The sequence below is a fragment of the Dasypus novemcinctus genome, chromosome 6, assembly GCF_030445035.2.
Source record: "Dasypus novemcinctus isolate mDasNov1 chromosome 6, mDasNov1.1.hap2, whole genome shotgun sequence".
In the NCBI taxonomy this organism is placed as follows: Eukaryota; Metazoa; Chordata; class Mammalia; order Cingulata; family Dasypodidae; genus Dasypus; species Dasypus novemcinctus.
The window spans coordinates 19,237,662-19,258,608 of NC_080678.1; the positions used below are offsets into that span (position 1 = coordinate 19,237,662).

Below are 20,947 nucleotides of genomic sequence, written 5' to 3' on the forward strand. Positions count from 1 at the left end.
TGAAGAGAGGCTGCATTCCCTTGTGAGGTTTCAGGTGATGTTGTTGCAGAGTCTTTAGTCAAGTAAAGACTAGCCTCCTGCTGAGGAGGAGGGGGTGCTGCTTCTGACAGGGAATGCTCAGTATGTTTTGTGAGGTCAGGGTTCTCAGATGGATCAGACTCTACCAAAAGGCCCCATTTCAATGCTCAGGGTCTACTTTTTGCAATTAGTACCCTATCTTTTCACTTAAGAGATTGGACGAGGCTTTGCATTAAGTTTATATGGTAATTCTGTAGCCTGCAGTATCATTCTGTCTCTGATTTTTGGTTTTGTCAGCCTTATGTCTTATCAGAATTAAGAGATTCATTTATGGCAGTCATGGATGCTCTTTGGTCTTCTGTTCATTGAGCTAGTAACTTTCTTTAAGTCTTCCACTGACAGTCTACATCACAGTCCTTGTATTTCATTTCCATCATAACTACTGAAGGAGTCTGCCAAACTTTTTTTCAAAAAGAACTTTATTCATGGTGTCCTCAGGGAATAAGATAATTTAAGTAACTCTTTATTCCTGCATTCTGTGATCTACTAGTATGTTTTCCAATTGTGGCAATGCCATCATAGCCTTTAAGTCCAACTATAAATAAGAAAAGCAAAGCCAACTTCTCAGCTTTTTAGAGTTTGTTTCTTGGAACTACTCTGGTACCAAATACTTTATCAGTTATAGTTTGGTGCAAGAAATGGAAACCACTCTAGGAATCCAAAACAAGAAGGAATTTAATGCAGGAAATTGGGTGCTTTATACATGATTGGAGAGGTTGGAGGTATAGAAGTCAACAAGACCCTCTACTGATACTGTATTCCAGAGGCAGGAAGTTACTGCTGCCACCGCTGTTGCTACCATTCTTACATCACCACAGCTGCCACCCTCACCTATGCGGTTAGTGACCAGACCCTAGAACTTGGAGTTTGGCTGCCACAAACTCTCACATCTCTAACCCTTACTTGCCAGAATCAGTAACAGCAATAATAGTCCTTTTTCTTAATTTGGCCTTCCAAATCTCAGATGCATCTCATTGGTGGAACCTAATTTGGGAACTGTAATTATTTAGTTTAACTTTACATTCTACATTAGTCTCAGAACCTCACAGAACAACAAATGTATATTTCTTGCTCATATTATGTGTTAGTGGCTGAGAGTTCTCTGTGGTTCTGCTTCATATGGCTTCTTATTCTGGGGCCCAGGCTAAAGAGCAGCACTTTTCTGGGTCATGCCATTGTTGGCAAAGGGAAAGAGAATAGAGTAGACAAACACAATGGCTTTTAAATCTTCTTTTTTGATATAGCATAGGTCCCATCTGTTCATATTCCACGGGCCAAAGGAAATCACATGGCCAAGTCCAATGTCAGTAGAGTGGGGATGTATACTTCTGTAGGAGGCCCTGCAGGTTACCTGGCAGTTAATATATAAGTCTCTTACAGGAAGAGGAGGTAAATAGTTGAGAATAATAATACAGTCTGCCATGCAATTCCTGTAATAGAAGAAGGTACTTAAAAGGGGGTGCATACATATAAATAAAATACATATTAAACAGAGTAGAATGGTTCCCTGTCTGAATGTGTTGGGGGTAAAGGCTGCTAGGACTAGGTATGAGGATAAAAGGCACTAAATGAATTCATTCACCAAATGAATGAATGGAAGGATCTTGCACTGATGATAATGTGCCATGATCTGAGGAGAAATATTAACTTGACCTAATACACCAGAGGTTCTCTCCAAATGAACAAAAACTTCACAGTTTTAAAAATTGAATTCAGTGAAATTATCTTTTTAAAATTAACTCATTCAAAAATGTAATAAAATTTGACTTTTGCATTGAATTAAATTATTAATTGATTTTATTAAATCCTAAATGGAGTTGCCCTTTACTTGATCAGGGCCTATTTACCAATTTGCAAGTGAGTTGATCCTTTTACAGGTGGATCAGTTAATGTGTTCCAGTCTTAAAATACACACTGTTTGTAGCATCTGTGGCTATCTGTGATATCTTCTTGTCTTCCAGCCTAGAGAAGTTGTGCTGTAGCAAACATCATTGTAATATTAATTGATTGGCCAAATTCCAGGATCTCATGGGGAATCTTGTCTTGCCATTTATTGATGGGTGTCATGCAGAGTGACATTGATGAAACTAAGAAAAAGACCATATGTAACCACACTGTAAACCATAAACCACTATATCAAAATTACTGTCTATATCCTTTTGTCTTGGCAGGGCAAACTGGCCTTCTAATTTTCATCTTACTTTTATGGATATTTTGATTTTAATCTCTATGGAGAGTTGTAGCGATCTGTAACTTGTAGTTGCAGACGTGCTGCCCAGAGACACTTATATTCAGTGTCTTCTTTATGCCGAGGTAATATTTTACCCTCTGGTGAGTAAATGAGACAGTTCATTGTAGGAGATGATGGAGAGACAGATAATTTTCATACATTATGATTAAGTGCTGTGATAAAGTTATGTGTACATGGTAGCATAGAGGAAAGAGATCAATTTTGTTTTTATCGGGCCCAGGGTTCCAAAGTGATGACAAAGGATATGTCATGGAAGGCTTCCCTCAAGAAGTATTGTTTTACTTAGAATCATTAATATATATGCCCCATGGACAGGGACCTTGCCATCTTCATTATTATGTTCCCAATGTCTTCAACAATACCTGTCATGTGGTTGGATATTTGTTGTGTAGAAAGAGAAAACAGAATTTTAATCAATAAATGAATAGATGTTTGCCAGGAGGATGGGGAGAGACAGTAGGTGTGAAGAGAATTCCTTGCATATAGGGTAGCATGTGCCAAAGACCTAGAGTTGAAGTTATTTTTGGAGTAAGGAGAGGGAATGGCACAAGTTAAGCCTGAGTACATAGAAGGACTTCATTGTAAAGGGCATGCTATGTTAAAGAGGTAGGATTGTCTTCTGTAGGCATGAGAGCCACCGAAGGGTATTAAGTAAGGGAGTCAGCTTGATAAAATTTGTTCTGGTGTGTCAATTTAGACTAGAGAGGATAGAGAGTGGAGTCCTAGAGACTATTTGGGAGGTCTTATTATAGTCTGGACAAGAGATGATAGCTGGACAAATAAAACTTTGAAAGAGAAGAGGTTTCAGATTTTGGAGGTATTCAGGGCCTAGAGTCCCCAAAATTTTGGGGTGAAAGAGGAAGAAGAATTAATTTTGCTGATTTGGGTGACTGAGTGGGTGGAAATGCCTTTCACCCAGATGTGGGAGAAGTCTGCATCTGTCCAATTTCAATCTCCCTTCCTCCCTCTCCCCCTCCCCACCTCTGTCTCTCTCCCTTTTGAGGTGTCTCTGGAACTTGAGGTAGAGTGGTCCAGTAGGCAGGTGATAAACCCTGAGGTTTCACCTTAGAATATTGGAGATCTGAAGCAAAATTTTAATTTCATTAGATTTGTTTTCCCATTTTCTGAGGATTTGAGACTCACCAAACTCTTTGGTTTTTGTTCTTATTAAGATAATACATGTTTATAATTTAAAAAGTCGTATTGTTTGAAAAGACATAATGAAAATCAATTTTTCCCCCGCTTCATCCCTTCCCATTCCTCAACTTGTTACCCAGAGTCCATCACTTAAAAAAAAAAAAAAGAAGTTTTATTGTGGTAAAATATATGTATATACCCAACATAGAATTTTCCATTTTAACCACTTATACGTATACCATTCAGTGATAACGTGGATTTACAATATTGTGCCACCATCACCACCATTTATTTTCCAAACTTTTTCATCACCCTAAACAGAAACTCCCTGTTCTCCCCCCTTAGTAACCTGTAGTTTACTTTCTTTTTTTTTTTTTTTTAGTAAAGATTTATTTTTTATTTTATTTCTCTCCCCTTCCCCCTGCCATCCCCTCCCCTATCATCTGCTCTCTCTGTTCATTTGCTGTGTGTTCTTCTGTGTCAACTTGTATTATTTTCAGGGGCACCAGGAATCTGTCTCTTTTTTTGTTGCTTCATCTTGCTGCGTCAGCTCTCCGTGTGTGTGGCCCCACTCCTGGTCACGTTGCACTTTTTTTGCGTGGGGTGACTCTCCTTGCAGGGCACACTCCTTGTGTGTGGGGCTGCCCTACACCGGGGCACCCCTTCGTGGCATGGCACTCCTTGTGCACAGCAGCACTGCGCCTGGGCCAGCTCACTGCATGGGTCAGGAGGCGACCCTGGACCCTCCATATGGCAGGCGGACGCTCTATCAATTGAGCCACAACTGCTTCCTATAGAGTTGAGGGTTTTTGATGTTGGAGTTTGATGCTGAAGCCTTTTAAGCTGGACCACCCTTTGGCTGACTAAGACAATCAGTAAACCACGTTTACATAAATACTCACTGAAGGGCCAAGAATGTATTCAGATTACATTTTCTTTCAGAAGAACTTTGTTGATATATTATTTATACTTGCATAGTTTTTTTGGTAAATCTTAAAACTTATCAACAGCTTCATCAGATCCACTAAACACCTTTCACTGGAGTTTTTGTAATGTTTACATCAGATTCTTTTGGTTTGCCTCTGATGCTGTTAATCCTCTTGCTCCTGTTTATTCTTTAGGACCATTGCACGTTGCCGCTCAGGTCTTTTCCAATAGTCGCGATGATTGTTTCTTGATGACTTCCTTTTCATTGATGTATTTCCTCATCGGTGTGTTTGCATGTGGTTGTGGAATATCTTTTAGTAGCCTCCTGAGAAAGAGTGTAATGATGATAAAGTCTGAGTTCTTGCATATCTAACAATATTGCTTTCACACTTAATTGACAGTTTGAATATAGAATTCTTAACTAAAAATAATTTTTCCTTAGAATTTTGAAGGTGTGGTTCCATTAATTTTCAACTTGATGTTATAGTGGAGAAGTCAGGGCCAATTTCATTCTTGTTCTTTTGTATGTGACCTGGTTTTTTTTTCCCTTTTCATTTTTTTTCTATTCTTCCTTTTCTCTGGAATTACTGGTAGTCAAATGTTTTTTTTTGCAATATTCTGTTTCTCTTTTAATATTCTGGGAGAGTTCTTTCATGGTTTTTTCTTTCTATTGATTTTTAAAAATGATATACTTTTAATTTTTAAGAGCATTTTGATAGCTTTTTAAATGACAGTGTTGTTAATTTTTTATCTTATTTTTCCAAGGATTGTAATAATAGTTTTTAGAGAAGTTTTCTTCTGGTCTCTGAATTATCTTTGTTTTACATTTTTTTGATTAAAAAAAAAAAGATTTATTTATCCCCTCCTCGTTGTTTGTGCTTACTGTCTGCTCTCTATGTCCATTTGCTGTGTGCTCTTTTTGTGTCTCCTTTTCCTCTCTCTAGGAGGCACTGGACACTGAACCCCCGACCACCCATGTGGGAGAGAAGCACTCAGTTGCTTGAGCCACCTCCACTCCCTGTTTTATCTTTTCAGTTTTTGTTTGTCTGAAATTTTCTGCAAATCTTTGGTAATCCTTAGCTGTCTATTCATATTTAGAGTGAAAAAGCTAATTGATAGGTTTTTAAAAAAAGATTTATTTATTTATTTATTTCTCTCCCCCCCCCCCCCCCCCCCACCCCAGTTGACTGTTCTCTGTGTCTTTTTGCTGTGTGTTCTTTGTCCGCTTCTATTGTCAGCGGCACGGGAATCTGTGTTTCTTTTTGTTGCGTCATCTTGTTGTGTCAGCTCTCTGTGTGTGCAGCGCCATTCCTGGGCAGGTTGAACTTTCTTTTGTGCTGGGTGGTGGCTCTCCTTATGGGGTGCACTCCTTGCATGTGAGGCTCCCCTGTGCGGGGACACCTCTGTGTGGCAGGGCACTCCTTGTGCGCATCAGCACTGCGCGTGGGCCAGCTCCACATGGGTCAAGGAGGCCCGGGGTTTGAACCGCGGACCTCCCATGTGGTAGATGGACGCCCTAACCACTGGGCCAAGTCTGTTTCCCCTATTGATAATTTTATGTTTATAGGGGTTCTTGCCAAGTAAGGTCAGCCTCATTGGGTGCAGAGCTGCTCTTTTTTGGAGGAAGGGGGGATTGCCAGATGTTAATTGGTGAATGTCCTTTCTCTGGGACTGTTCACTTTCTCTAGAGAAGGAGCCTTCCTTTCTGGTAGAATAATGGGGGTGGTGGTTGGAGCAGGAAGTAAGTATATTCTTCTAGGCCAATGGCATTTTAGAATTAATGAGAAGGATCTGGGCTAGATGTTTAAGGATTTATGTTGACTTTCTCTTGACTTGCCAGTCCTGCACTTTATGCTCCCTTTCCAGTGTTTCTAGGCCTTGAGCCTCTTGCTTTCAGTTTCCCACAGACTAACCCTTTCTTTCCTTCTGTTTAGCCTGTAGACTTTTACATCCAATCTTCATCCCCATCCCTCACACCCATTTCTATTCATTGTGTCATGTTCTCAGCCCTGAGTTTCTCAGGGTCCTGCAGGACAAGATGAGTTCACTTATTTTTGGTATCCACCTCAGCAGACACTGCTTTACTTGAACGTTCAAACTTTGTTGATCTCAATACCATGGAAAGATGGACTTGAATTTAAATCTTGGAAGAAACAACAGAAGTTTAAAACTATGTGTAATCTCATTTGAGCAAGTACCTTCTCTTTGATTTTTGCAAGATTTTGGATTAGTTGGAGTCATCATGGATCTCTTGTTAGTCAGTGGTGTCACAGGTTCAAGTGTCCTGTTGTTACTGAGAACAATGCTGTGTAGTAACGATTCTAAACTAACAGCTATCAATCTTGCTGGTAGGCCTCTGCAGCTATGTTTCGGTTCTGGAAGATGCTAGTGATAAGAGAAGTTTCTACAATTCCCTTATATTTCCTCAAATTGAAAAATGTATGGATTTCTAAGTAGTAAACCAGTAAGGGAATGTATTTCCTCTACAACTTTTACAGTGTTTAGGGGGAAGGAGAGATGCTATTTGAAGCAAGGCAAAGCATATTATATAGTTTGATATGGTTGATATGTTATAAGCCTTTTTTTTAAAAAAAGATTTATTTTTTATTTATTTCTCTCCCCTTCTCCCTTCATTTGTCTGCTCTCTGTGTCCATTCGCTGTGTGTTCTTCTGTGACCGCTTCTGTCCTTATCAGCACCACCAGGAATCTGTGTCTCTTTTTGTTGCATCATCTTGCCGCGTCTGCTCTCTGTGTGTGCGGCGCCATTCCTGGGGAGGCTGCACTTTCTTTCGTGCTGGGCGGCTATCCTTACAGGGCACACTACTTGCGCGTGGGGCTTCCCTACGCAGGGGCCCCCCTGTGTGGCAGGGCATTCCTTGCATGCATCAGCACTGCGCGTGTGCCAGCTCCACACGGGTCAAGGAGGCCCGGGGTTTGAACCGCGGACCTCCCATGTGGTAGGTGGATGCCCTAACCACTGGGCCAAGTCCGCTTTTCTGTTATAAGCTTTAACTGGACCAAAAGGTTTTCTTTTCTCTTTAGGGCATGGAGTGGGTTGGGAAGCATGGAACCCTTAAAGAATGAGTTAATGAGGACTTGTATAAAATAAGGGATCAGAGTTGTCTAGTTATTTGTGTACAGTTTAGAGGAATGACTTCATAATGATCACAGTAGACATTTTAAAGTGTCCAGTGTTTTAAGTTGAATTTTGCAGACAACAACCTCCAAAAAGAAACTCCCCAAGCAAAGACACACCTAAAGCACACAACTTTTAAAGGCTTTAGTCTACCTTAGAAAAAGTTGCTTAATTAGGACTTAACATTTAGCAGCCTTCTTCCATTGGCAAGTTAAAATATACCTGAGTAGACGGTGCAGGTGTTATTTGTCCCTTAATAAGGAAATAGATTTTTAATGTTTTTGTTAACTTCTTTTACTATTTCTTTTAAGTGCAACTTTTAGGAGCAACCAAGTAACACTGTCTCCTTTGCCAATATCAAATAACTGGGGTTTTCTTTTTTATACTAAAGATTCCAACCACATTTATTTATTAGAATACACACTGCCTTGCTCTGAGATTCTGAGTCTATTCTTCCACTCTGACCATTCCTTTTCCATTTCTTGGGGTTTCCACCCATACCCTAACTTTGTCCTTGGTTTTAACTTCTCTGTCCAATACTTGAAACAGAATTCAGTCATCCCTTTGTGCTGGAGAGAGCAGAACATTCAACCAGGTGGTAATGTTTTGGACAACATAGATTTACTAGATTGTTATTGACAGATGGGCACACCATGGCAACAAGAAGTCATAATTTTTCTCTTTAGATCATGTACGTGAGCTAGAGTTAAATAGAAAACCCGGGGCTCTTTTCTCCCAATCTGTTCTGTCAGATTATCTCATTGTAATTAATTATAGTTAATCTAAACAGTATATTTATTTTTAACTGCCATTACTATATTCTTAAGGAGTCAATAGTAAATGAAGGTAGCTTATGGTGGAGAGAAAAGACATGGAAGAGTAGAATTTTTATGAGTCTCGATATGAAAACAGTCACAAGTGCACTTTTCCTTGTTATTTTCTTTGATACATCTTTATTTGAGTCTCAAATTCAGGTTTCCAAAACAGACAAACCCTGTTTTAGCAACAGAGAAAATATGAACACACAAGTGACTGCTGACTGTCCCAAGCTGTTGTAATAGTATGAGGCAGGTTTCTCAAGCCTTGTGGGTATAAGAATCATCTGGAGGGCCTGTTAAAACAGATTCCTGGGTCCCACCCATACCCAGATGGCTGATTCTGTAGGTCTGGGTAGGGCCTGAGAATTTGCATCTATAAGTTCCCAGGTGGTACTGATGCTGCACTGGGCCCCACACAGACAACCTGATATACCAGTCTTTGAAGTAGACCAAATATGAATTGATAGTGCCTGGTTTCATTGTTTCATTTCTGTATATATCCTCCCCCTGCAAAGAATTAATAACACCCCCCCAAATGGCTAGTGGGGCTGAACTGGTTTGCTTTAGCATGTGTAAAATCAAATAGGATTTAAATTTTTTTTAAAAAAGATTTATTTATTTATCCCCCCATCCCACCCCGCCCCAGTTGTCTGTTCTCTGTGTCTGTTTGCTGCGTGTTCTTCTTTGTCCGCTTCTGTTGTTGTCAGTGGACAGGAATCTGTTTATCTTTTTTTGTTGTTGTTTTGTCATCTTGCTGTGTCAGCTCTCTGTGCGACATTCCTGGGCAGGCTGAACTTTGTTTCGCACTGGGCAGCTCTCCTTACAGCACGCACTCCTTGTGCATCGGGCGCCCCTATGCGGGGGACACCCGGTTAGGCAGGGCACTCCTTGCGCTCATCAGCACTGCGCCTGGGCCAGCAGCACACGGGTCAAGGACGCCCAGGGTTTGAACTGTGGACCTCCCATGTGGTAGACGCATGCCCTAACCACTGGACCAAGTCCGCTTCCCAGGATTTAAATTTTGAAACAACCTAGAAGTAGTATGCCTAGGGCTGTATTTATATTAAGCACTTATTTTAACTTTTTAAAATTTAATTCACTTAACAGACATATAGACATAACAGACCTACTATGTACCAGGCCCGGCTTGGAGTTGGGGCTTATAACAGTGAATTCCTCCTCTATGGACTTTTTGTCTAGAATGAGGGAGAACAGCAGTAAGCAAATAATAATGTCAAGTTTTGATAAGTTCTTTGGATAAAAAAGTATGAGAGTTGAACATCTCTATTCTTCTGTAGTATGAATTATACATCTCTAAAAGTTTCCTATTATCAACCTGGTATTTCCTGAACCTTAAATTCCATCTATCCCATGTATTTTAGAGTTTATTTCACTTTTCCTTTAGTAAAGATCAATCTATTTCTCAAAGGATTTAGACTGTATGAGCTTATCTTATAAACATGTGTTTTTAGGTTTAACCTGGTGGCATGGTATTTTGAGGCTTACACGAGGGTTTTAAAAGTCTTTGAACTTGAATGTCTCTAGAAGGCACATGCGTTCTCCACTTCACAGAAACCCTTGCCATTCTTTTATTTTCTTAGACTTGGCTTGCTTTACTCGTTTTTGTTACCTGCCTGGGCCTTATAGGTATTGAGTTTATAACACTTTTTTTTAACAGATCTTAAAAAGTAGTCCGTATTTTCAAGCTGGACAATCTTAATCTAGCTAACATTTAGTAATTTTAATGGTAATTTTATTTGTTCAGTTTCCATGCTTTAATTTTGGCTATTTGCTGATATTGCATGTTACATACAGAAAAAGAGTTTAGTTAACTATCTAAAAGAATTCAAGAAATCAATATATTCTTCAACCTCTTAGAATGCACATTGAGAAAAAACTAGGGCTATATACAAACATGGTGATAGAATTATTAGTAATTTTTATTTTTTCCTGTTGATTATCTCTATTTCTAATATACATGAAATAAAGAAAAAAGTTGAAAAAATATTATCCAAATTATGCAACCTTGTTGTTCTTCTATAATCACTTTATGGCACTCCAACCTGTAGCATTCCATGTTGCCTTTTATAATAAAATTAGTAAAATAGCTATTTTCTACATACAGTACAAATTTTTGGCTACTGTTTCTTTTGGTTAGTCTGAAAATTTCTATGGGCAAAGTTGACGGTAATTACCTTTCTCTAACAAGAGGATCTGGTTTTTAAAGTTCAAGATTATATATACTTTGAAGGTATATGTGTCAAATGGTAAATAAACTGAACAAATCTCTAATAGTTTTTTCTTTTTTCTTTTTTTAATCAGGGGTTGGTTTGAGATTAGCAAAGAAAGAACAAATATCTTAATTTTCTGGATTATCCTATTAAGTGCTGATCTCAGATTGGTATGCAGAATCCTCATCTTTTTTTTTTTTTCCTTCAAATGGATACCAATTTATCGTCATTTTTCACACTGCTTCTACTTCTGCAGATGCTTGTCTGTGTTCTGCGAATTCTTTTGCAACTTTGTGAGATTGACTGGTCTCCTGAGAGGAAATTTATGTTAGCCAATGTGGAAAGTCAACTGAATTGGCTTCGTTTTTCTCCCCTAAGTAAAATACATGTGAAAATAGATGTAAATTATATATATGTGTGCGTGTGTATGTGTAAATATAAAGTGAACTTAGATAAACTTTCTTTGGGTGTGGAAATAGGCCTTCAGATTCTCTCCTGTGACTCATATGCCATTTCTTTTTTTTTTTCCCTATCTGGTTGCATCATCGTCTTCATGGTGCTACGTGTGTGCAGGGCCCTGTACCTCCCTTTGCCGCCCAGGTCTTGGACACCTTTTTTTTTTTTTAACCAGGAAGTCCTGGGATTGAACCTGGGTCCTCCATATGGTAAATGGGACTCAGTTGCTTGAGCCACAGCAGCTTCCCTCATTTTGGTTTTAATGTCTCTTTTCAAAGACATTTAAAAACAGAACATTAAAAAAAGATTCCATATGTTTGCAGAGCCGTGTGAAATCATGGTACCAGAAAGGCATCAGCAGTCACTCCTTTTGTAATTGGACTCATTTTATACTTTCAGGTGTAGGACTTTACATTTTAGTTTCTCCTTCCTCTTCCTTCTTAGCTTTGACTTGGTGATTTGCTAAAGTGTGAAGCCTGTGCTTAAGTAGTAGGAGTGCTCTCCAACTGCAGCCTACGTTGTAGTTTATTGAACTCAAGAGTGAAGGAGCCCATGGGGTTGCTGTGCTAATTTTTGGCTTTATGGTACTGGTACTTGCATCTTCTTTCTGAGCATGACATTTACTGTCTTCAAGTCTTAACCCATTGCAGAGCAAGTTATGTGATGTGGTTTTAGGTGATACTCAGATATGGCATTCAATAACCTAGAATCACAGTGTGAGAATGTTATCACTTTTTCAGCTTTCTCTGAATCCTTCTGATTAAATAAGTGGAAAGGTAGTATTTTGGAGCTAGCTGTAACACTTCTCTACATCTGCCAGTCTCACTTTTTAACAGGGAAAGCAAGCTTATGGCTCAGAACCTTTAGCAGGGGCCAAAACCTTGCTAGAGTTTAATAACATTGTATTTAAGTCTACATTGCCTTCTCCTTATGGCAAATGATGCTGCTTTTTTATTTTTGATATATTTTTTTCCAGTGCAAGTCATTTCTTTTGGGAGTGGGTGGGTGGGTGATCCCAGGAAGCACTTGTAGGGGAGTGTGAGGTAAAGCAGGAAGATAAGGAAGAGCCTGTAAAGCAAGTCACACTGTGGGCAAGCAGCGATTAATTCCAGTGGGGAACTCTTGGAGCCATCTCACCCGAGAGTTAAGGGACATGGGACATTTACACCAAATTCTGATGAGTCATTGGTTGAGGACTTCTGCCTATAGGCAGAGGAAGCTCTGGTAGCCAGAGAGAGCACTGAGGAGATAGGCACAGCTGCTGACAACTGGAAGTGTGGTCTGTCTTCATGGACAGGGTGAATGAATGGGGTACTAACAATGTCTGCTGTACCCCCAAACAGCTTCTCCTGGAGCCCTCATCTTAGTAAACATCAGCCCCTCTTTTGGCGGCATCTTCTTTGACCTTTCTCATCCCACATCCAATCCATCAGCAAATCATGTTGGTTCTCCCTTTAAAACATTCAAAATCTGACTTCTGATTGCCCTCACCACCACTACCTGGTTTTCCCATCACTTCACAGCCTCCTAATTAAATATATTATCCTTAGTTTATGCTCAACAGAGAAGGTGGAGTGATATGTATAAAACCCTCCAGTGGCTCTCCGCACCTTTCCCCTCTCCTAACCCTCCATTCAAAGTAAAAGCCACCCCACGTGAGTTGTCCTTTGCTATTTTTCTTTTGGAGGAGTGCTTGTACTGTTCTTTTTGTCTTTATTCTTATGTGTAGTCCAAATACTGCTTTCTTCCCCCTTTCCTTCAGTTTGGGTTTTGTGATTCATTACAATTTGCATTCCATATTTACTACTACATTTTGGTTGATTTTTTAAAAATTTTTGTATAGTAAATTCACTTCTTATGTTCAGTTTCATCAGTTTTAGCAAATGCAAGGAGTGGCGTACCTACCATCACCTTTGCATACAGAACAGTTCATTGCCCTAAAACTCCCCTGTGCCACCCCTTTATAGACAACCTTTCTCCCTGCCCTCTGACTGTGGTAACCACTAATCTGTTTTCCTTTATCAGTATCATTTAAATGGTATCTTACAATATGCAGCCTTTTGAGTCTGGTGTCTTTCACTTAGAAGTGTTGTTAATCAGTAGTTCATTCAAGTGTTCTTTAAAATAAATTTAAGTTAATAAAAAGTAAATTGAAACAAAGAATATTGTGTAAACAATAGTATAGGCTATACATCATATCTTGAAAGGTACCTGAACGTTCGAGATTTGGAAATTGATAATGTGAATAGAAAGATGCTAGGTAAAGTCTGTTTTACCTGATACCTCTGTCAGTAATTAGCCATGTATTCTCAGGGAGTCACTTAATCTCTCTGATTCCCAGTTTCTGGTAAAGTAAATATTTAAAATACCTGATCTTGGAGTTGTTACCTCCTATTTCCTGAGGTGCGATGGGCATAAGACAACAGGATATCTCAGGTGTTTTGGGTAGCTCTTTCTAATATTAGCATTTCATTGATGTAAAGCAGCTGCTACCCTTGGATTTCAACGTTGTTAGGACCAGCTGTTATAAGTGCATTATAAAACCTATAGTGAAGGAACAGAACCAGCCAGTAGGAATGAGGTAAGTGTTCAATGTAAGACTCCCATTTGACTTTGTTTCTGTTGGATTTATCAAGTGTTACATAAGAGTCTGGGTTAGAACTGTAGTAATGTCTTAGGTTACTGGTGGTGCCATAAATCCCAGCAAGTTTTCTAGCAACCTTTTTTGTTCTGTAGCATTTGGATTTTAATCCCTACAGTCCTATCTTTGGGCAGATTTTCCCAGGCATGTCTCTAAAGATTGATTGTTGGGGTTCATAGTACTGCATAACCTTATTTTGGCTCACTGACAGACCATTTTGCTATATCAGTGACAACATGTATTTGAGAATGCTCCACTGATAACAGTTTATGGAAAATGGGAAAAGAAACCAGTGGTACTTGCTGTTTTACTTTTAAAGATGGACAGATTCATAGTAAATCCTTTTAAAATCATGATTCATGACTGCTTAAAATCTCTGACCAGGTTGTTTGTGTGTGTGTGTGTGCGCGCATGTGTGTGGTGGGATAGTAATGGAATGTATTTAGGTGATAGAGTAGCAATGTAAAATCAGAGATTAAATAATAGGAATTTGAAAGCTCAAAATTGCTATCATTTGTGTTTACATGTGGCATATAGTAATATTTATTTCACTTTGTACTTTTAGTAATGAATGTTATAACTATTGAAGATTATAAGAGCACATACTGGCCAAAATTGGATGGTGCCATAGATCAACTTTTAACCCAGAGTCCTGGTGACTATATCCCCATATCCTATGAACAGATATACAGGTGAGTCAAGATTTAACTTACCTGGGCTTGAAAGAGTATATTGACATGCATGGCAATTTGAATTATGACTATGTATGTATATAGCAAGGTACATAAAAAGTGAGACTCTGTAACTATTTGTATACCCTACAGTTATGGATTGGCAGTTCGATTTATACTTTTTACTTCAAAAATGGTTTGGAAATCAAAATAGAGTAAACCCAACTTTTCTAGAAAATAGACTCCTGCCACCCCAATTGTCACCCTACCCATACCTAGTGCAGAAACTGTGGAGGTAAGTGAGAAAAAAACAGGAATAACCGAAGTAACTGGTGGAAAAATAGATATTTTCAGTCTCTCAGGGAGATGCTAGTTTAACCTCTTAATGTTTAGTGTTGATTATTTTGTTTCTTAGTTCCTGGTAAGTGGAAGCAGCAAATAAATGAGGAGCTGGAGTGGCATATGAGATTAGCAGTCACAGAGGAGGAAAGTGACAACTACATTGTTCCATATAACTGATACCAAAAAGATTATTTGGCAAACATTTTTGTGAGTTAGAAACTTCTCTACTGATAATCACTATCATTTCCTTATTTTGACATAAAATGAGTGCAAGAGTGCGCCTTGTTTATAAGTAGTTGACATATTAAGACCTTCAGAGTAGCACCTAGTATTGATTACATATGTAATCGATTACTCAAAATAGATTATTTGCAGCTGGTAGTAATAGCTCTTCTATCTGAAAACTGGGGTTGCTGGGGGTGAAAAGTAAAAGTTTTATTTAAAAGTGGTGGTTGGTCACTTTTTTAAGGCCTGAATTATTTGACCAGTGGCTGTATATATCAAAGTATGCTTTAAATCTTAAATTGAGTCAAGTGCTTCATTATTAACTTGGTTTTTCTGGCTTTTTACAGTTGCGTGTATAAATGTGTATGCCAGCAGCACTCGGAACAGATGTATAGTGATCTGATTAAAAAGATAACTAATCACTTAGAGAGAGTCTCAAAGGAGCTGCAGGTAAAAAAAAAAAAATGTATTGACTTGCTTCTTTGGGGTTTTCTGACTGGTTGGAATAAGCCTGTTTAATACTCATGCAAGTTCTTGCTAATCTTTAGAATAGAATACTAATTTGAAAATTTGCCCTAAATCGTAGAAATTTTTAGATTGAATGTTTCAGACTTTAACTGATGCTATTTATTACCATGTCAAAATTTCTTTTGGTTAAAACCTTTCCCCTGTTAACTTTAAAACTGAGTGACTTTCATAAATTTTACATATGTACGTTTAAATTTTTTGTGGAGCTTTTTATTTTTGAAGAGTGATTTGTCTGTTTTTCTAATACTAATATAAACAACTGAAGTCAACGTTTTGTTTATAAATCCTCTGTAGATGAACATCATCCCAGTTGTAAAATCTGGGGCAAGTTTCAGAAAATAGTTTAAGGGAGCACTTGGCAATAACAACTCTGTTAGACCAATGGTCATGATATATTCATTCTGTTTCCACGTTTGGCTGCTTCACAGGTCTTCCTTTGAGGACAGGGACTCTGTCTTGTTTGTCTTTTTATTCTCAGTGCCTGGCACAATTACAACTCAGCAAATGTTTTCTGAGTGAATGCTCAGCAAGTAAATTTGAATTTTGTTCTAACGGAAAGAGTAGCATAATTAGCCTTGTATGCTCATTAATCCTAATGTCTTCTAGAAGCTAAGGTGTTATATTAATTTGGTCATTGTTACAAGTATGTGGCTTGGTATACTCCCTATTTCAAAAAGAACGTTGGGCAATTTTCATGGGAACAGAACAAGAATATCCCCATGAGCCAAAAAAACTTTTGTGTGAAAGGTTTTATTTGCAGCTCTGATTTTTTTTGGGGGGGCGGGAGGGGAGGTATAATACTATTACTAATGAGCCAAAACCAGACTGTGGGATGAGTTGCATTTGGCAGATAATCAGAGATTTAGTGTTGGGGTGATAAATCAATGAGTTGGAACTTCAGGGCATCAGCCTCTGTCAAGGGCATCTTAAAATAGCTGGCAGTTTGTATAGTTTATATGTCAGAATGACTTATTTATCCCTAGCCACAGGCATATCTTGTTGAGGAGATTGATGAATATATGAAAGAATGTTTTATATTCCTGGGTATTTTTATGTTATTGACTTAAACTAGAGAATTCTGCTTTCAGAGATAGGTTCAACAAATTAAAATCTTTTAATGAAGTATTTTTATGACAGCATAATTGCTGCCTTTTAAAAATTTTCATTTTGGAAACAATGACTTTCCCACTACTTTAGTAACTTACCTGTTTTTTGTTGTTAAAGAAAAACCACGTAAATAGCTAACCCCACTTTGTATTTTCCTTAGTATTATATTTTTCACTGCTGGTATCTTTTTATTTTTATTTTTATTTTTAAACATGCTCCTGGGTTGTTTGAAGCTGTGATACAGAATATTTTGCTTTGTGTGTATATATGTGTATCTTTCCCTCTCCCTCTTAGCCTTAACCCCTCTCTTCTTTAAATGTGATACATGAAATTCTCTATTTGTTTTATTTTTATTTTCTATATCCCCACAACTTCAAAATGTGAATTTCCAACCTCTTTTTTCTTCTTCTTTGATGTACCAATGAATGGAAAGAGATGACTAGAGAGAGAAAATTGATTTACAAGTATAGTAAATAAATCTGATTAGTTTTAGAACATTCTGTCAACTTTTAGCAGTCACCATGCTTTTGGAGATGAGGTCTCAGACCAGGACGTCAGTTGTTTGTTGGACATATTTCAGCATGGATTTCTTCTTATACACATCTCATATTCTTGTCTAAATCTAAATTCCTCTTCTCCCAAATCAGTTTCTCTCTCAAGCTTGAGATTTCATATTCATCTCTGACTCTTTTTTCCTCCCTTATTTTGTTTCTAGGTAATAAGGTTGATCGAATTGTCTCTTCTGTCCCCTTTCATTCCCATTGTTACCACCTTATTCTTTGTCATTATTGGCTCATGCCTGGACTAGTGCAGCATCCCCCTAATTGTTGACCTGATTAATCTAAAAACCCTTAACTTTAGAATTGTTGTTGCCTTTCTCAGTCAATTGCAGTTTAAAAAACTGATTTGGTTGGTTGATGGAAATCTTTTTTTTTTTTTTTCATTAAATTTTTATTAGAGTAATTGTAGGTTTCCTGAAAAATCATGGGGAAAACACAGAGATCCCATTTCCTCCCTACGCTGCTGATGCACGCACTTTTCCCTGTTAACACTTTGCTTTGGTCTAGTACCTTTGTTACAAGTAATGAAACAAGATTATCATAGTTATGCTATTCAGTCTAGTCCATAGTTTATATAGCTTTTACTGTTTCTGTAGTCTAATGGTTTCATTTTTTCACCATGATCAAATGAGATTTATGTCAGGCATTCATTCAGGCTTGACTTATGCAAAAACATTCAATGTAATTCACTATATGAACAAACAAAAAAAACCGTATGATCATCTCAATACACATGGAAAAGGCATTTGAAAAAAATCCAACATCCATTCTTCCTAGCATAGTTGGAATAGAAGTGAATTTCCTTACCCTGATAAAGTGCATCACCATAAAACCTACAGCTGATTTTGTACTTAATAGTGAAAGAATGGTTTTTCCCCTTAGGATCAGGAATAAGGCAACGATGTCCACTCTCACCACCTCTATTCAACTTTGTACTGGAGGTTCTGACAAGTACAATAAGGCAAGAATAAAAAATGAAAGGCATCCCAACTGGAAAGGAAGAAGCAAAATTGTCCATTCGCAAATGCATGACCATCTATGCAAAAAAAAACCCAATGGAATAGACAAAAATGGTGCTAGAACTAATCAATCCATTTAGCAGTTTTATAGGATACAAGACCACTACACAAACATCAGTTGTATTCCATATGCTATCCATTAACCATTGGAAATTGAAATGAAAATTTCCATTTTCGATAGCCTCAATCAATATGAAGTCCTTAGGGATAAATACTCCCCACTGGGCCAGCACGTCACTGCCACCTGCTTCATCCTGCCAGCATGCTGTGACATCACTCCACCTGCCTCCACCTTCCGGCCCAGCCTGTGATGTTATTGCCGCGTACTCGTGCGAGTTGCCTTTGGAGCCACCACCCTGAGGCCAGCTGGCAGATGACTCAAGTGGGCACCTTGTCACGAGTAGACACGCAGTTCCTCCCCTAGATAGATGCTGACCAAATATCTGAAGAGAATCGGTTTTTAAAAGGCGCCCACTTGCCCACCTTCCTGGGCTGCACGCATGACCTGGGCCAGCCTGAATGCACTCACTACGGCTTTTCAACTCGCCAAGAAACTTTGAAGACCAGGGGTCCTGGGCCCAGCTAATCCAGAAGAACAGCTATGTACTTTTTTTCTGAAATTGTCCTCCAGACAAGGCTCACGAGACCTGAACAGAAGGGGAAACCCGGCGACATGGCTGCTCGCAGCCCCGCCCCCTCTAGTGGTTTTATAAAAATTTTTATTCTGGTAACAAATACTACCTAAAAATTTCCCTTTTAACCACATTCAAATATATAATTCTGTGGTATTGGTTACATTCACAATGGTGTGGTACCATTACCACCATCCATTACCGAAACTTTCCCATCATTCGGAACAGAAACTCTGTACCAATTAAAACATTAACTCCCCATTCCACACCCTCACCCTGACCTTGGTAATCTGTATTCTAGTTTCTGACACAGTGAATTTCTATCTGTGAAGATAGAATTTCTATCTGGGAGATCATATAATATTTGTCCTTTTGTCTGTGGCTTATTTCACTTCACATGTTTTCAAGGTTCACCCATGTTGTTTTATGTATCAGAACATCATTCCTTTATACAGCTGAATAATATTTCATTGTTTGTATATATCACATTTTAAGTTCATCTCTTGATGGACACTTGAGTTGTTTACATCTTTTGGCAGTTGTGAATAATGCTACTATGAATATAGGTGTGCAAATACCTGTATCCCTTTCACTTCTTTCGAGTATGTATTTATACCTAGAAGTGAGATTGCCAGATCATACTTCTGAGAAACCGTTAAACTTTTCTCAGCAACTAGATATTTTTATATTCCCTCCAACAATGAACAACTGTTCCTATTTCTCCACATCCTCTCCAACATTTATTTTATGGTTTTAAAGAAAAATAGTAGTCATTGTAAAAGATATGAAATGGTATCTCGTTGTGATTTTAATTTGCATTTCCCTAATGGCTAATAATGTTGAGCATCTTTTAATGTGTTTTTTGAATACTTGTATCTCTTCCTTGAAGAAATAGCTGTTCAAGTCTTTTGCCCATTTTTTAATTGACTTGTTTGTCTTTTGTTGTTGAGTTGTAGGATTTCCTTATATATTCTGGATATTAAACCCTTACTGGATGTGTGGTTTCTGAATTTTTTCATCCATTCTCCATATTGTCTTTATTATTTTCATGATAAAATCCTTTGATGTACAAAGGTTTTTAATTTTAATGAAGTCCCATTGACTTTTTCTTTTGTTGCTCATGTTTTGGTGTAAAGTCTAAGAAACAATTGTCTAGCACAAGATCTTGAAGATGATTCCCAGTGTTTTCTTCTAGGAGTATCATAGTTTTGGTTCTTATATTTAGGTCTTTGATCCATTTTGAGTTAATTTTTTTATATGCCAAGAGGTAGGAGTAACATTCTTTTGTGGCTGTCCAGTTTTCCCAGTCCCATTTGTTGAAGAAACTATTCTTTCCTCTATTGAGTGGACCTGGCATGCTTGTCAAAATCCAGTTGGCAAAAAATAAATAAATAAAAATTTTAAGAAATCAAGTATATGCTATAGATCATAGTTAGTGGTAATAGTCTGAGCATGTTCTTTCATAACTTGTAACAAATGTTCCACAACAGTGTAAGGTGTTTTAGAGGGATGATGTATGGAATTCTGCACGTTATACATGATTGTTTGGTAAGCTCACCACTTCTCTAATAAAAAATTTAAGAAATCCAATTGACCATAGATGTGAGGGTTTATTTCTGAACTCTGATTTGATTCCATTGGTCTTTATGTTAGTCCTTGTGCTATACTATCCTGCTTTGATTTCTGTGGCTTTGTAATACATTTTAAGATCAGGAAGTGTGAGTCCTCCAATTTTCTTTTCTTTTTTAAATTAAAGATGGCTTTGGCTATTTAGGCTCCTTACCCTTCAATGTAAATTTGATGATTGATTTTTCCATTTCTGCAAAGACTATTGGAATTCTGAATGGAATTGCATTAAATCTGTAAATTGCTTTGGGTTTTCCAACCCATGAATACAGAATGTATTTACATTTATTTACATTTCTTTGATTTCTTTTTGCAATGTTTTATAGTTTTCTATGTAGAAATCTTTCACATCCTTGGTTAGATTTATTCCTAGAACTTTGATTCTTTTAGTTGCTATTGTAAATAGAAATTTTCTCTTGATTTCTTATTCAGATTTTAAAATTTATTTTATTTATCCTGCCCATCTTGTTTGCTGTCGATGTCTGTTCTCTGTATCAATTTGCTGTGTGCTCTCTGTGTCTGCTCGTCTTCTCTTTAGGAGGCATCGGGAATGAGACCCAG

At 37.9% G+C, this 20,947-nt stretch overlaps 1 protein-coding gene across 2 annotated transcripts in view; it reads left to right on the forward strand.

The window, feature by feature from the left end:
• The window catches only part of CACUL1 (CDK2 associated cullin domain 1), a 91,255-nt gene that overhangs the window by 15,214 nt on the left and 55,094 nt on the right, over window positions 1-20,947 (forward strand). For both annotated transcript variants that reach the window (XM_004471528.4, XM_071215650.1), the window contains exons 2-3: window positions 14,242-14,368; window positions 15,262-15,364. In XM_004471528.4, coding sequence (XP_004471585.1) covers window positions 14,242-14,368; window positions 15,262-15,364 — 230 coding nt within the window. The remainder of the gene's footprint in view (window positions 1-14,241; window positions 14,369-15,261; window positions 15,365-20,947) is intronic.